The sequence below is a fragment of the Mobula birostris genome, chromosome 2, assembly GCF_030028105.1.
Source record: "Mobula birostris isolate sMobBir1 chromosome 2, sMobBir1.hap1, whole genome shotgun sequence".
Classification (NCBI taxonomy): Eukaryota; Metazoa; Chordata; class Chondrichthyes; order Myliobatiformes; family Myliobatidae; genus Mobula; species Mobula birostris.
This window is the reverse complement of record NC_092371.1, coordinates 134,156,187-134,174,101: the sequence shown is the minus strand read 5'-3', so window position 1 is coordinate 134,174,101 and position 17,915 is coordinate 134,156,187. Positions and strand designations below refer to the sequence as shown.

The following is a 17,915-nucleotide window of genomic DNA, read 5'->3' as shown; positions in this document are numbered from 1 at the left end:
TGTAGCAGCAATGTTTGGGTTATGACTAGAGATAATGAGGGCTTTGGAATGTGCAGCGTCCAATGAGGGGAGGTTTTTCTTTCTTGTGTGACCGAGAGCGAGGGATTGGTGGGCTTTTGTTTGGCGGAAGATGGAGAGAGAAGATGCCAGAACAGAGAGGTCATAGACTGCAGAGCTGAGTGGATGTGGAATGGGGTCAGGAGCGGATGACACCTGGAGGAAATTGATGGGGAACGAACAGACAGAAAAATTGTGAGCTCCAATGTGCTCATTAGACTATTTCATTAAAATGGGCCCTTTTCTTTTTGTTTCTTTACTAACCATCTATTCAAATTAAGAATTATAATGCTAAATTGCTTAAATGCAGATGGTGTACTGTTTGTTATTTCGTGGTACTGATTTGTAACGGGAAAACATCACATAGCATCCACATAAATGAGATGTCACAAATTTGGCAGGCCAGGGAGTGTCTTCTCCTAGACTAATGCTGGCGACTGAACCTGAGGGTTACGCAGATATTCATATTCCCCACTTACTGGCATATGTAAAAAGTCTATCTGCATATTCAGAAATGTTGCCTCTGGGGTGGGCAGATGATCAAATTTAGCAGGGAACTTTCCCCAATTATTTCTTTGGTAAATCTCACAAGTTCTAATCAGCAGTTCTGCTGCTATTGATAGCCGTGGCGCAAACCACTGCTGTTGTATTTGGTGTGTCACTGCTCCTCCTCGTACATGCCCTTGGCCATGTGCCAATCTAACAATGGCATAGAGGAGACTATGGTGACAAACTAGGGCAGCCATCAGGGTGCGAACATAATCCACTGGCATAATGTGTGCAGCATTTATTTTTCCAAAGCTGCTGTTCCTTTGCACTGGCCACCTGCTGTGCAGCCAGTAAGGAATCTATGGTAAGGGGTCCAGGTGTAAACTGTTATTAAGTTCATTGAAATGGTTATGGGCTCCCCGGAAAGGGCGGGAGATCTAGCGGCTGCACCTGCTGCAGCATTACCTTGTGCCATAGGGTCGGAGCTAGTGTATGGGCTTCACAGTTTATTACAGCAATCTGCTGGGGCAATGAAATAGCCTGTAGCAAATTCTTAATATGTTAAGCATGCTGTTAAGGTTTACCGGAGGAAGTAATAAATCCTCTATGCTGCCATAGGGTACCGAAATCATTTACTAGCCCAAAAGCATATGGTGAATTGGTATAAATATTCACAGTTTTAGCCTCAGCTAAGATGCAAGCTCTGGTGAGTGCAAATTGCTTAATGGCTTGTACTGATGTTTCTGAAGGGAGGGAACCCACTTCCAATACCTCATGAAGAGTCACCACAACGTACCCAGTCAGTGTCTCAAAATCATTGAACCATCTGTAAAAAGAATCAGATCTGGGTTTTGGACGAGAGGAGATGGTGGCTTCCACAGTTAACACACAGTCGTGTTCTTCGGTGTCACTGTAAATGGGAACAAGGGTGGCAGGTTCTCTTTTAAAAATCAGATTTGGCTTTGATAGTAGCAAGACCTCATATGCTGTTCGCCTTGCTGTTGTTAAGTGTTCTGTAACCACTGAACTGAGGAGTAGCGTTGCTGCATGAAGAGTCAATACCATGCAGGAATAGTCCAATATTATAGGAGCCGCCTTTTCAACCATCACTGCTGTTGCCACGACAGCTCGTAGGCAGCCAGGAAGGCCAAGCACCATGGGTGGAAACTGAGTGGAGTAGTATGCCACAAGTCTTTTCCAGCCACTGTATTCTTGAGTCAGCAAGGTGCTCACAACTACCTCCTTTTCACTAGTATATAACTGGAAGGATTTAGAGTAGTCAGGAATGCCCAAGGCTGCTGCGTGGAATAGTTCCTTCTTCAGAGACTGTTATGCCTGTTCCATTTCTGGGCTCCATTGGATTTGAGATGGTGTTATCCTGTAGTAGCACAGCATCATAGGTTCTGTTTTCAGGAACCCTTTGTAAACAATAACTTGCCATTTCGAGGATGCAAGCATCTGCTTTTTATTTTCTGCTCTAGGAGATTGCACAATTGCGAACACGCATTCAGGACCATAGCCCAAATAGGTAATAATTACTTGGTAGAACTGTAACTTAGATAATGAGGGTCAGTGTCCATGGACTACCAGGTGGTTTAACAGTGATACAGAGTCTTTCTGGCAATCTGCCAGTGTCATGGAGGCTAGTAGCAGATCATCAGCATATTGTAAAATGACGCTAGTGTCTGGCAAGAGTAATGTATTCAAGTTGCTTTGTACAGTAGCTGTATGTACTGCTGGGCTCTCAGTATAGCACTGAGGCAATCTCGTCCAGGTATATTTTTGTCCATTATGCAAAAAGGCAAACAGGTATTGACTGTACTCGTGAAGAGGGACCAGGAAGAAGGCGGAGCAGAGGTCAATCACTATGTACCATTGAGATTCAGACGGCATAGAGATCAAAGTCACATTTGTGTCTGGTAAAACTGGGAAAGTGGGCTGTGCTATCTGGTTGACAGCCCACAAATTAAGCACAAACTGCCATTCATTTGGCTTGCCCAGTTTTGGGATTGGCAATATTGTGCAATGCCCACAAGGGTGCGTCTACTTTTTCAGTCAAAGTGGGGGGGGTCATACTGAGGAGAAGGGAGTGACTTCCCATCTAAAGGTGCAAAGAATCCTAAAAGGGAGAGTCTTGAAGAGGATTTGTCACTATCATTCCATTATTGACACCAAATTTAGTTATGCCAATCGGAAGGGTGCCCCGAATTTGCTCTTTTAACCATTTCACCATTGGACCCAGACCTTTGGGCTTAGAGGGGGCCTTTATTCCCAGGGATACATGAGGTACGGAGTAGTCTCCTTCCAGGAAGTAATTTATCTGAGAAAGGTATAGCTGCTTTTTGGAGGCTATCCCTTCAGAGCTAAAAAAATATTTGGCCCTTAAACGTACATTCATTGGTAATTTGCAAGTCGTAATTAGCCCCACCAAAAATACCCCTGATGTGGTTTCATTTTCAATTACGGTTTGCAGTATATTTTTCCAGGGATTCCCTCTATCTGCCGACTACATAGGGCAGGTGACTCCTTTGAGTCACAGATTGCTATAATGTCATTGCTTGAAATTGTGGCACATTGGGTTCAGTAACTCAAGATACAATCTGTCTGGGGTACAGTGCATGCTTGCATTTAGTTTGCACAAAGCTCTTTGACCCAGCAAATTAACGGGTGAACTTCGTGCACAACAAATGATTCTACTACCGTGTGGTCTCCCAATTTAATATAAACAGATTCAGATAAGGGCTCAATCATGGGGATTCTGGCTATCCCCACAGTCTTACCAATATTCCCTCCTTTTGGCAAGTCCACAGAGGAGAATACGGACAATAAGGTAGTGCCGGAATCAATCAGGATTTGTATCTTTTTCTGGCTTACTTGTATTTTGACTATGGAGTCTTCTAGGGGATAGTAGAAAGCCTGATCATTGCTGCCTGTGTTGCCCAGCCCTCATGACCCCACTATTGCTGATCCTAGGAAAAGAGATTACTCATGGACTCTCCCAGTCCTTTCTTCTCTGTTATTTCCCTCCCTTTCATTTTCGTCAAAACGGGTGCATCACTCCTATGCCTGGTATCCTTTTCTCCCACACTGGTTACATACATCTTGACTTTTATCCTGCTTTCTTTCTTTTCTTCCCTCATTTCTACTCCTGAGATCTTTTCCTTCATAACATGCTCTTTTCTGTTGCACATTCTGTCCCTTCACTTCTTCAGTACTTTTAAACAATCCATTACATTCCATATTAATAAGGAAAGTTATCACTTCATCCCATTTTTAATTCTGCCACTTCAGGTTAGCCAATTTGAATGAGTGTTGTACTGCCATTTTTTATGTTACTTTCAAACCCTCCCGTGTTTTAGGTTTAAGCTTTGGGGGTTGGTGCTTTTTAGACACTTCTTCCCATTTAAGGCCAGTGACCCTGGCTCCATCCATATAAATCATTAGAAAAAATAATCACATACCTGCCTTCTCCAGTTTCCAGCTATACCTTGTCCACTGGGGAACCCGGAAGTATGAGGGGCTCACCTAGAAGTTGCTTATGTGCCCAGCTCAGGGACCATTTGAGGTGAATGGTCCTGGGTTCAAATCCAGCTGCTCCTTGCACGCTTTCCATCTGTGCAAGCAATTTGGTCTCGTAAAAACTAAGGAAATGGCAAAAAATGCTGCCTGATGCACCACAAGGTGTGAAAAGGAATAACATTTCAAATCCTTTGTGTGAAGCCTGATGACCCTTTCTTTAATCTCTCCCCTCTGATCATAAACCCTCTTGTTTTTTGCATCTCATCTCCTCCTTTCTCTGCCCCTTATGATCTTATGTATCTCTATCAGGTCTCCTGTCGATCTCATACGTTCCAGGGAGTAAAGTTTTAAGTTATGCAACCTCTTCTTGTAACTCAGGTCACTAATTCCAGGCAATATCCTGGTAAATCTTTTCTGCGCTCTTTCTAGCTTAGTTCTTTGCTGTAACACAGTGATTAAACGATATACAAACCTTGAAGTGTGGCCTCACCAACATCTTGTATAATTGCAACATAACTTCGCAGCTCCTATACTCAATGCCCTGAATGATGAAGGCCAGCATGCCAAAGGCCTTGCTCAATATGTATCTACCTGAGACATCACTTTCAGTGAACTATACATATGCAATCCTCAGTCTTTCTGTTCCTTAACAACCCTCAGGCCCTACCATTTACTGTATAAGTGCTACTTTTGTTTGATCGCTCAAGATATAATATCTCATATGTATTGGGATTGAAAGCCATTTGACAGTCCTCCGCCACACGCTTAGTTGATCAAGATGCCATCTGTAATTTTTCATAATCTTCTACATTGTCTGCAACACCAGCTATTTCTGTATCATCAGCAAACTTACTAACAATGTCTTGTATATTCACATCTAAATTGTTTATATAAATTACAAACAGCAAATATGCCAACAAACCACTAAACACAGGCCTCCAGTTCAAGAAACAGCCCTCGACCATCACCTTTTGCTTTGGCTCACCACTGAGCCAAATATAAATCTAATGTGCTATCTTCCCCTGGATCCCATGGAATCTAAACTTTCAGTCCAGTCTGCCATGAAGGACCTTGTTTAAGGCCTTGCTTAAGCCCAAATTGGCAACATCTAATAAAGTACCCTCATCTATTCTCTTGGCTACATTCGTGAAGGGACTTAAAAAAATTGTCAGATATAACTTCTCGCACACAAAGCAGTGTTGACTGTCCTGAATCAGACCCTGTTTCTCGAAATGCTTGTAGATACCCTCCCTCGGAATCTCCTAAGCAATTTACCCACCACTGATGTCAGACTCACTGGCCTGTAGTTTCTTATCTTGTTTTTGCTACTCTTTTTAAAGAAGTCTTTCTGAAATTCATCTGTAGCCAGAGATAAATCTAAAATCTCCAATTTCTTTCCCAACTTCTCAAAAGGTCTGAGAAGGCACCATGTCAAGCACTGGGGATTTATCCACCTTAGTGTATGTTAAGCTGTCCATTACCTTCTCCCTGCTAATTAGTATGTGCACAAAATAGCATCATTAACTGACCTATTTCCTTAGTTTCTATCACGTCTTCATAGTAGACACTAAAGAGAAATATTCATTAAAAATCTCTCCCATGTTTTTTCATTCCACACACAGATGGCGATCAAAATCAGGTTTAATTTCACTGACTTACAAGTAGTGAAATTTGTTATTTTGCAACAGCAGCACAGTGCAAAGACATTCTTAAAAGTCACTATAAATTATAAAATAGTAGTGCAAAAAATAGGAACAATGAGGTAGTATTCATGGGTCTATAGACTGTTCGGAAATCTTGTAGCAGAAGAGAAGAAGCTGTTCTTAAATCATTGGACGTAGATCTTCAAGCTCCTATCCTTTCTCCCCAGTAGTAGTAACAAGAAGAAATTGTGAGGAACTTAAAAATGGATCCTGCCTTCTTGAATTAGAATCAGATCTGTTATAGAAATATAGAAGACCTATAGCACAATATAGGCCCTTCGGCCCACAAAGCTGTGCTGAACATGTCCTTACCTTAGAAATTACCTAGGGTTACCTGTAGCTCTCTATTTTTCTGAGTTCCATGTACCTTGCCAGGAGTCTCTTAAAAGAGATGGTATCATATCTGCCTCCACCATCATCGCTGGCAGCCCATTCCACTCACTCACCTCTCTCTGCGTAAAAAAAACTTATCCCTGACCTTTTCTCTGTACCTACTTCCAAGCACCTTAAAACTGTTGCCTTCTCATGCTAACCATTTCAGCCCTGAGAAAAAGCCTCTGACTTTCCAAATGATCAATGCCTCTCATCATCTTATACACCTTATCAGGTCACCTTTCATCCTCCGTCACTCCAAGGAAAAAAGGCCGAGTTCCCTCAACCTATTCTCATAAGGCATGCTCCCCAATTCAGGCAACATCCCTGTAAATCTCCTCTGCACCCTTTCTATGGTTTCCACATCCTTCCTATAGTGAGGCAACCAGAACTGAGCATAATATTCCAAGTGGGGTCTGACCAGGGTCCTATATAGCTGTAACATTACCTCTTGGCTCCTAAATTCAATCCCATGATTGATAAAGGCAATTATCACTGAGATTTAAATTTGTTATTTTGTGGCAGCAGTACAGAGCAATATAAATTACAATAATATATAAAACTTAAATAAATAGTACAAAAAGAGAGGGAAATAGTAAGGTAGTGTTCAAGCCTTCAAAGATTGTTCAGAAATCTAATGACAGAGGGGAAGAAGCTGTTCCTAAAACATTGAGTATGCTTCTTCAGGTTCTTGTACCTCCTCCCTGGCTGTAGTAATGAATTAATGAAATAAGTGCATGTCCTGGATGGTGATGGTACTTCACGATGGATGCCACCTTCTAGAGGCACCACCTTTTGAAGATGTCCTTGATGGTGGAGAGGCTAGTGCCTATAATGGAGTTGGTGGAATCTACAACTCTTTGCAGCTTGTTCCGAACACGTGCATTGGCACCTCCATACCAGACGGTGATAAAAGCAGTCAGAATGCTCTCCATGCTACATCAGCAGAAATTTATTTGGTGACATACCAATCTCAAGCTTCTTATAGCCAATAATGTGGTTTCTTCCTAACTGCATCAACCTGTTGAGCCCAGGGTAAATCTTCAGAGATGTTTACATCCAGGAACTTGAAACTGCTTACCTTTTCAGGGCTAACCACTTGATGAGGACTGCTATGTGTTCTCCTTATTTCCCCTTCCTAAAGTCCACAATCAATGTATTGGTGTTACTGATGTTGAGTACAAAATTGCTGTTACAATACTATCCGCAAATTTATAGTTGGTCTTCAAACAGTACCTAGCCACACAATCATGTGTGGAGAGAGTGGAACAGTGGGTTAAGCACATATCCCTGAGGTGCACCTGTGTTGACTGTCTGCAAGGAGGAGATGTTATTTTTGATCTACACTGACTGTGGTCTCCCGATAAGGAAATCAAGGATCTAATTACAGAAAGAGGTATAGAGGCCCAGTTTTTGAAGTTTGTTAATTAGTACTAATCGGATTATGATGTTGAACATTGAGCTGTAATTAAAAAAAAACAGCAGCCTGATATAGGCAAACAACAGGAATTCTGCAGATGCTGGAAATTCAAGCAACACACATAAAAGTTGCTGGTGAATGCAGCAGGCCAGGCAGCATCTCTAGGAAGAGGTGCCGTCGACGTTTCAGGTCGAGACCTTTCGTCAGGACTAACTCACTCTTCCTTCAGTTAGTCCTGACGAGGGGTCTCGGCCTGAAACGTTGACTGCACCTCTTCCTAGAGATGCTGCCTGGCCTGCTGCGTTCACCAGCAACTTTTATGTGTGTTGCCTGATATAGGTATTACTATTGTCAGGGTGGTCCAAGGCCAATGGGACACCACCTCTTGATGATGGTCTGGATGGTTGTGCCCAGGAGCAAGCTGGCTGAGCCTACAATCCTCTGCAGCCTATTGTGATCTTGTCCATTGGAGGCTCCATACCAGACTAAAGCAACTGGTCAGAATGCTCTCCATTGTATGTCTATGAAAATTTGCAAGAGTCTTTGATAACATACCAAATCTCAAACTCCTAATGATCAAGAGCCAATGGTTGGTGTGCTTTCTTTATCTGTCCATCAATGTGTTGGACCTAGGACAATCCTCCATGTTGTTGATGCCCATGAACTTGAAGCTGTTCACATTCTACAGCTGACCCCTCATTGAATACTGGTGAGTTTCTCCAGCTTCCACTTCCCGAAGTCTGTAATCAGTTCCTTTGTCTTGCTGTCACTGAGTGCAAGGTTGTTATGACACCAATCAAATAGTTAAATTATCTCACTCCTTTACTCTTCCTTATCACCATCTCAGATTTTACCAACAACAATGGTGTCATTTATGAATTTATAGATGGCATTTGAGCTGTATTTAGCCATAGAGTTGTGAGTGTAGAGAAAGTAGAGCAATGGGCTAAGCATGCATCCTTAAGGTGCACCTGTATTGATTGTCTGCGAGGAGAAGGTGATATTATCGATCTGTACTAATAGTGGTTCTCTGATAAGGAAGTCAGGGATTCAGTTGCGGGGGAGGGACAATGGCTTTCGTTTTGAAGCTTGTTTATTATTACTGAGGGGATGATGGTGTTAAATGCTGAACTGTAATTGGAAAAAAAAAAGCTGATGTATGTTTTGCTGTGTTCCACAGCCGAGTGGAGAACCAGTGAGACTGCATCTGCTATAGATCTGCTGTGGCGGTGGGCAAATTACTGCAGGTGTAGTCTTTGCTCAGACATGAATTTAGTTGAGTCATAAGCAACCTCTCAAAGCACATCATCACAGAAGATGTGAGTGCTACCAGGTGTTAATTGTTAAGGCAGCTCACCCTGCTGTGATTGGATACCAGTATGATAGCTGCCTTTTAAAGCAGATAGGAGTGTCAGAGCACAGCAGTGGACGAATTCAGTTGGGCCTGCAGTATTGGGCAAAACAAAATGGATTCAATCGCAGCTGTCCACCAAAGTGTCTTTTGCAGGGGAAGTCGGAGCGCCAGAGTAAAATTAAAAGATACCCATTTTTAGATTTGGTTAATAACTGGGCTGTGAAATTGAAACTGACTGAGGAAGATATAGTTGACCAAATTTGCTTGCCGCCCATCCCTTTTTGGCTCTTTCCAGAACAGGAAGTAGACCTATTCCTCCTTTTTCAGCTTCAAGGAAGCAATGCAATTTCATCAGCATTGATCACAAATGAATATTTAAATAATAAATGGGGATCTTATCTGAAGATTTTTACTGATGGCTCAGTGGACCCAGAGAGCAATGGGGCAGGATTTGGGATGTATGAGTCTCAACTTGGAGTTAAGATTGGTCACTGGGTTTCAGATGGCGTTTCTGTCTTTGCAACAGAATTATTAGCAATCCTCTGGGCCTTATGATGGATAGAAGACTCTCGACCACGTAGGGTTATCATCTGTTTGGATTCTGCTGCTGCCTTAGAGGCTATAAAAGGGAGTAAATCAAAAGCTCGTCCTGACATAGTTATTGAGATTCTCTTAGTGTTGTTTACAGTAGGGAAGATGGGTTGTGCAGTTAGATTTTCATGGATACCTGGGCATGCTGGGGTGGAGGGAAATGAAATTGTGGATGGAATTGCAAAGACTTCCTTACAGAGCAGGCAAGTAGAAATTAGAGTTCCCCTAGGCAGAACAGAATTGAGAAGTAAGATTAAGAAAGGTATAGAGAAGAAGTGGCAGGAGGATTGGAAAAATGAATTAAGGGGCAGGCATTATTTTTCTAGTCACCCACTAATTAAAAAGGTCTCAGACTGTTACCTTTTAAGTCGTAGAGATATGGTGAAATTAACAAGATTTAGGTTGGGGCATTGTGGGTTTAACTATTATTTAAAGATAATAAGAAAACACCCTTCAAAGTTGCTGGTGAACGCAGCAGGCCAGGCAGCATCTCTAGGAAGAGGTACAGTCAAGGTTTCAGGCCAAGACCCTTCGTCAGGACTAACTGAAAGAAGAGCGAGCAAGAGATTTGAAAGTGGGAGGGGGAAGGGGAGATCCAAAATGATAGGAGAAGACAGGAGGGGGAGGGATGGAGCCAAGAGCTGGACAGTTGATTGGCAAAAGGGATATGAGAGGATCATGGGACAGGAGGCCCAGGGAGAAAGAGAAGGGGAAGGGGGGGGGGAGCCAGAGGATGGGCAAGAGGTATCGTGAGAGGGACAGAGGGAGAAAAAGGAGAGAGAGAGGGAGAGAAAGAATGTGTGTATATGAATAAATAACGGATGGGGTACGAGGGGGAGGTGGGGCATTAGCGGAAGTTTGAGAAGTCAATGTTTATGCCATGCTGACTGTCCCTGATCAGACCATGATTCTCTAAATGCCCATAGATCCTATCTCTAAGAATCTTTTCCAACAGCTTTCTCACCACAGACGCAAGGCTCACTGGTCTATAATTACCCGGACTATCCCTACGACCTTTTTTGAACAAGGGGACAACATTCGCCTCCCTCCAATCCTCCGGTACCATGCCCGTGGACAACGAGGACATAAAGATCCTAGCCAGCGGCTCAGCAGTCTCTTCCCTCGCCTCATGGAGCAGCCTAGGGAAGATTCCGTCAGGCCCTAGGGACTTATCAGTCCTAATATATTTTAACAACTCCAACACCTCCTCTCCCTTAATATCAACATGCTGCAGAACATCAACCTCACTCATATTGTCCGCAGCATCATCAAGTTCCCTCTCATTGGTGAATACTAAAGAGAAGTATTCATTGAGGACCTCACTCACTTCCACAGCCTCCAAGCACATCTTCCCACCTTTATCTCTAATCGGTCCTACCTTCACTCCTGTCATCCTTTTGTTCTTCACATAATTGAAGAATGCCTTGGGGTTTTCCTTTACCTGACTCACCAAGGCCTTCTCATGCCCCTTTCTTGCTCTTCTCAGCCCCTTCTTAAGCTCCTTTCTTACTTCCCTATATTCCTCAATAGACCCATCTGATCCTTGCTTTCTAAACCTCATGTATGCTGCCTTCTTCCACCTGACTAGATTTTCCACCTTACTTGTCACCCATGGTTCCTTCACCCTACCATTCTTTATCTTCCTCACCGGGACAAATTTATCCCTAACGTCCTGCAAGAGATCTCTAAACATCGACCACATGTCCATAGTACATTTCCCTGCAAAAACATCATCCCAATTCACACCTGCAAGTTCTAGCCTTACAGCCTCATAATTTGCCCTTCCCCAATTAAAAATTTTCCTGTCCTCTCTGATTCTATCCTTTTCCATGATAATGGTAAAGGCCAGGGAGCGGTGGTCACTTTCCCCCAGATGCTCACCCACTGAGAGATCTGTGACCTGACCCGGTTCATTACCTAGTACTAGATCTAGTATGGCATTCCCCCTAGTCGGCCTGTCCACATATTGTGACAGGAATCCATCCTGGACACACTTAATAAACTCTGCCCCATCTAAACCCTTGGAACGAATCAGGTGCCAATCAATATTAGGGAAGTTAAAGTCACCCATGATAACAACCCTGTTATTTTTGCACCTTTCCAAAATCTGCCTCCCAATCTGCTCCTCTGTATCTCTGCTGCTACCAGGGGGCCTATAGAATACCCCCAATAGAGTAACTGCTCCCTTCCTGTTCCTGACTTCCACCCATAATGACTCAAAAGAGGATCTTGCTACATTACCCACCCTTTCTGTAGCTGTAATAGTATCTCTGACCAGTAATGCCACCCCTCCTCCCCTTCACCCCCATCCCTTTTAAAGCACTGAAATCCGGGAATATTGAGAATCCATTCCTGCCCTGGTGCCAGCTAAGTCTCTGTAATGGCCACTACATCATAATTCCATGTATGTATCCGAGCTTTCAGTTCATCACCTTTGATCCTGATGCTTCTTGCATTGAGGTACACACACTTCAGCCCTTCTACCTTACTACCTTTACACCCTTTATTCTGCTTCTCTTTCCTCAAGGCCTCTCTATATGTTAGATCTGGCTTTACTCCATGCACTTCTTTCACTGCTCTATCGCTCCGGGTCCCATCCCCCTTGCAAATTAGTTTAAACCCTCCTGAACCATGCTAGCAAACCTACCTGCAAGGACATTGCCCCCCTTCAGGTTCAGGTGCAACCCATCCAATCTGTACAGGTCCCACCTTTCCTAGAAGAGATCCCAATGATCCAAAAATCTAAAACCCTGCTCCCTGCACCAACTCCTCAGCCATGCATTCAACTGCCATCTCCTCCAATTCTTACCATCATTGTCATGTAGCACTGACAGCAATCCTGAGAACGCCACGCTTGAGGTCCTGTTCTTCAGCCTTCTGCCTAGCTCCTGAAAGTCACACTTCAGGACCTCATCCCTCTTCCTGCCTATGTTGTTGGTACCAACATGTATGACGATTTCTGGCTGCTTCCCCTCTCGTACCAGGATGTCGTGCACCCGGTCAGAGACATCCTGGACCCTGGCACCCAGGAGGCAACAAACCAGGCGGGTGTCCTTCTCACATCCACAAAATCTCCTGTCTGCTCCCCTGACTATAGAGTCTCCAATGACGACAGCTCTCCTCTTCTCCGTCCCACCCTTCTGCACCACCAGGTCAGACTCAGTGCCAGAGGCCCTGCCACCGTGGCTCACACCTGGTCGCTCGTCCCCTCCAACAATATCCAGGATGGTAAACTTATTATTCAGGGGAATGTCTACAAGGGTGCTCTGCACTACCTGTCTGCTCACCTTCACTTTCACCCCTCTGACTGTCACCCAACGACCTGCTTCCGATAGCCTAGGTGTGACTACCTCCCTGTAGCTCTCATCTATGACTGCCTCATTCTCCCATATGAGTTGAAGGTCATCCAGCTGCTGCTCCAGATTCCTTACACGGTCTTCCAGATCGCCCAGCCGTATGCACTTCTGGCAGATGTGACTCTGCGAGAGAGGGGCGTTCTCCCAAGACTGCCACATCTCACATGAGAGGCACATTACCGTCTCAGGAGGCATTGTAAAGACTAACTGCGAGCAAGCTTGCCCTCCGCCTCTTCTCGTCGAAGCCTCTCGAGTCAAAGCCTCAAAGCTCCACTCACTCTCTGGCCACTTTCCACAGGTCGCTCTGCTTGAGCTACCCTTCTATTTATCTGTTTGAGCTTTTCAAAATGCTTGGTCACCTGACCTCGACTGCCCAATCAGCTGCTTTCTGCTGAGTCTGACCAATTCAAATCCTGATTGTCTCATCAACGGCTTTCTGCTGAACTATTCAAATCTTGATTGACTTTTTCCTTTCATGAAAGGGTCATGCCGACCTTTAAGGAGACATCTCTTTCAGCCACACTAATACTCTTAATACACCTATAAAAACTATTGGATTGTGCCTCTCCGAGCCTGCTAGATTATTTTTCATGTCCTCTGGTTACCAATGAAATTGCGGAAGATTTCTATTTAAATATGAAAATAGCGATTTTTTTGCACTACTCATAAAGTAAAGATGGCAGAGCATCTTCAAAGCATTAAGCTTTAGGTCTCTAAATTTGTCTGTCAGACGTGTTACTGTTATATATTTGATATCACTAATTATTTTCTAATCTTGGTTTGCTTAGATAATATTCTTTTGATAAGCATATTTTAAACATGCTTATAACAGTGTGTGGCTCTGTTGGTAAGAGGTGGAATGCCATAATTAGAAAGAGATGACATAGGTCAGAGAATTTTGAATCTTTGTGGGTGGAGTTAAGAAACTGCAAGGGTGAAATAAACATTATGGGAATCATATACGTATCGGCCTCCAAATATCAGCCAAGATGTGGGGTTGAGTTTGCAAAGGGAGCTGAAAAAGGCATATAATAAGTGTAATGACACAATTATAATGGGGGATTTCAATAGCAATGGGATTGGGAAAATCAGGTTGGTGTCAGATCGTAAGAAGAGTAATTTGTTGAATGCCTATGAAATGGCTTTTTAGAGCAGCTTGTGCTTGAGCCTATTCAGGGAAAGACTATCTTAGATTGGGTGTTGTTTTATAACTCAGATCTAATTAGGGACCTTAATGTAAAGAAACACTTAGGAGCCAAGATTATAATATGATTAAATTCATACTTCAATTTGAGAGGGAGAAGCATAAGTCAGAAGTATCAGTATCACAATGGAATAAAGGGAATTACAGAGGCATGAGAGAGGAGCTTGACCAGGTGGATTGGAGGAGGATGCTGGTAGGGATGACAGCAGAGCAGGGATGCCTGAAGCTTCTGGGAATAGTTCACAAGGCATAGGATAAATATGTCCCACAGAAGGAGTTGTTCTCTAAGGGCACAGGTAAGCAATGTGGCTGACAAGGGAAGTTAAGGACTGCATAAAAGTCAAGGAAAGGGCATATAAAGTAGGAAAAAGTGAGTGGGAAGTTGGATGATTGAGAAGCTTTTAAAGTCCAACAAAAGGCAACTAAAAAAAGCTATAACAAGGGAAAAGATGAACTATGAGGGCAAACTAGCCAATAATATAAAGCAGGATACCAAAAGTTTTTTTTCAGTTATATAATGGAAAATGATGCTGGTGAGGTAGTAATGGGGGACAAAGAAACGGCAGGTGAATTTAATGGATACTTTGCATCAGTCTTCACTGTGGAAGGTACTAACAGTGTGTCAGAAGTCTCATGAGTGTCAGGGAGTAGGAGTGTGTGCCATTGCTATTACAAAGGAAAATGTGCTCGGTAAACTCAAAAGTCTTAAACTGGATGTCACCTGGACCAGATGGACTATATTCCAGAGTCCTGAGGGAGATTGCTGAAGAGATAATAGCTGCATTGATCATGTTCTTTCAAGAATAACTTGATTCTGGCATGGTCCCAGAGGACTGGAAGATTGTAAATGTCACTCCTCCTTAAGAAGGGAGGGAGGAAGTTATGCATCAATTAGCCTAATCTCAGTGGTTGGGAAAGTGTTGGAGTGTATTATTAAGGATGAGGTTTCGGGTACTTGGAGACCAATGATAAAATAAGTCAAAGTTGGCATGGTTTCTGTGAAGGGAAATCTTGCCTGTGAAATCTATTAGAGTTCTTCAAGGAAGTAACAAGCAGGGTAAGGCAGTGGATGTCACTTGCTTGAATTTTCAGAAGGCATATTATAAAGTGTCACATATGGGGTTGCTTAACGAGATAAAATCCTATGGTCTTACAGGAACGATATTGGCATGGATAGCGGAATGGCTGACAGGCAGGAGGCAGCGAGTGGGAATAAAACGGGCCTTTTCTAGTTGGCTGCCAGTGACTAGTGATGTTCCTCAGGGGTCAGTATTGGGACGGCTACTTTTCACATTGTTTGTCAGTGATTTGGATATTGGAATTGATGGCTTTATGGCAAAGTTTGTGGATAATACAAAGATAGGTGGAGGGGTAGGTACTGCTGAAGAAGCAATGTGATTGTAGCAAGACTTAGACAACTTGGAAGAATGGGCATAAAAGTGGCAGATGGAGTACAGTGGTGAAAAACGTATGCTAATTCATTTTGGTAAAAGGAACAATAGTGCGGACTATTATCTAAATGGGGAGAAGGTTCAGACATCAGAGGTGCAGAGGGACTTGGGAGTCCCCGTGCAAGACTCCCAGAAGGTTAATTTACAGGTTGAGTCTGTGGTAAAGAAGGCAAATGCAATGTTGGCATTTATTTCAAAGGGAACAGAATATAAAAGCAAGGAGGTAATGCTGAGGCTTTATAAGACACTAGTCATGCTGCACTTGGAGTATTGTCAACAGTTTTCGGCCACAGAAAGGATGTGTTGCCATTGGAGAGAGTTCAGAGCAGGTTCACGAGGATGATTCCAAGAATGAGGGGGTTATATGAGGAGTGCTTGGCATCTTTGGGCCTGTACTCACTGGAAATTAGAAGAATGTGTGGGGATCTCATTGAAACCTACAGAATGTTGAAAGGGCTAGATAGGGTGGATGTGGAGAGGATGTTTTCTATGGTGTGGTATCCAGAACTAGAGAGCACAGCCTGAAAATTGAGGTAATCTTTTAGAACGGAGATAAGGAGGAAACCTTTTAGCCAGAGAGTAGTGTATCCATGGAATGCTCTGCCGCAGTCTGCGATGGAGGCCAAATCTGTGGGTATATTTAAGGTGAAAGTTGATAGTTTCCTGATCAGTTGGGGCATCAAAGGGTATGGTAAGAAGTTAGGTGTATGGGGTTGAGTGGGATCCAGGATCAGCCATGATGGAATGGTGGAGCAGACTCGATGGGCTGCCTAGTCTAATTTTGTTCCCATGTCTTATGATCTATAAGCAACTTCAAATATGAAGAGTTTCATGTTGCATTATAAGCTTTAAAATTTAAGAAAAAAATCTTCAGATGCTGAAAATCTGCAAACAGAAAATGCTGGAAATACTCAGCAGATCAAGCAGTATCTATGAGAAAGTAAAACACTTTCAGAAGTTCCAATTAGATGTGATCAACCTGAAACATTAACTGAAGATTAAAAAAATTGCAGATGCTAGAAATCTGAAATAAAACATAATACTGAGCCCTTCAGGTTGCACTCGTAGAAGAAGCACAGAGCTAATGTTTCCATTTGAAGACCCTTTGTCAGAATTGGGAAGAAAATTAAAGGAGCTCATTAATATATTAACTGTTCCTCTTTCACCCATACTGCCTGATCTGGTGAGTATTTCCAGAATTTCTGTTCAAAATGTTATGAGCACCTTTAGGAGTTACCATTCCAGCTATCACATGATTTTATTGAATGGACTTCCACACAATGAAGAAAGTAATACAACTTTTAATTCTATGCAGTATTTTGAACATTTTATCTTCTAGCAACACTGTTCTGAAATTATTCATTTTCTAGGTGACCATGACAAAAGGTGTTCCAAATTTGATAAATGCAATTCAAATGATCCACAATGTATCAAGGTATTACAACACTTCACAGCAGATGACCTCTCTTTTTATTAAGGTAGTTATTCTGTTTCTGAGTTTAATAAATATAGAACAGTACAGAACTGGGCAGGCTATTTGGCCCATGAAGTTGTGTTGATCTTGATGTTAATTTCGACTAAACGTCCTCCTTGTGTGTATCATCTATATCCCTCCATTCCCTTCATATTTGTGGCTATCTAACAGCATTTTAATCTCCACCAAACTGCCTATTTCCACTATCACCAGACAGCTACCAGTCTCGATGTAAGAAATACTTGCCCCTCTCAGTTGATTAACTCTACTAAATTTCAAATTAATCAGATTTATAATCAAAAAGATCAACTGACATTTGATCAAGCTGAGGTTAATCAATCCTTTTTTGACTTTTATTCCTCTTTATATCAATCAGAGTCTCCATGAGATTCTAAACATATGTGTTACTTTTTAGATAACCCAGATTTCCCTAAGATTTCACACGATGTATGTTCTATGTTAGACACTTCCTTTACCACTGATGAGATTAAGAATGTTATTTTTCTATGAACCCGGGGAAAGCTCCTGGTCCTGATGGGTTTACCGTGGAATTTTATAAATTTTTTGCATCCTCATTAATCCCTTGGCTATTCAGGGTTCTGGAGGCCTCATTAAAACTTGGTAAACTATCCGAATTCTTTTATAGAGCATCGATCTCTTTAATATTAAAGAAGGATAAAGACCCTGCTCAATGTGCATCTTATGGACCAATATCCTTGTTAAATGTTGACTCTAAAATTTTTTCTAAATTATTAGCAAACAGACTAGAAAAAGCACTTCCTTATATTATCTCGGAAGACCAAACGGGTTTTATGAAAAATCGTTTTTCTTTTTATAATATTCATACACTTTTAAACATTGTCTATACCCCGCCACAAAATGATTCTGAATGCGTCATTTCTCTAGACGCTGAAAAAGCCTTTGA

At 42.5% G+C, this 17,915-nt stretch overlaps 1 protein-coding gene across 1 annotated transcript in view; it reads left to right on the top strand.

Moving 5' to 3' along the window:
• Positions 1 to 17,915, top strand: part of LOC140210901 (dynein axonemal heavy chain 8-like) — a 1,093,299-nt gene that overhangs the window by 102,603 nt on the left and 972,781 nt on the right. The window contains exon 9 of the mRNA XM_072280167.1: positions 16,887 to 16,994. Coding sequence (XP_072136268.1) covers positions 16,887 to 16,994 — 108 coding nt within the window. The remainder of the gene's footprint in view (positions 1 to 16,886; positions 16,995 to 17,915) is intronic.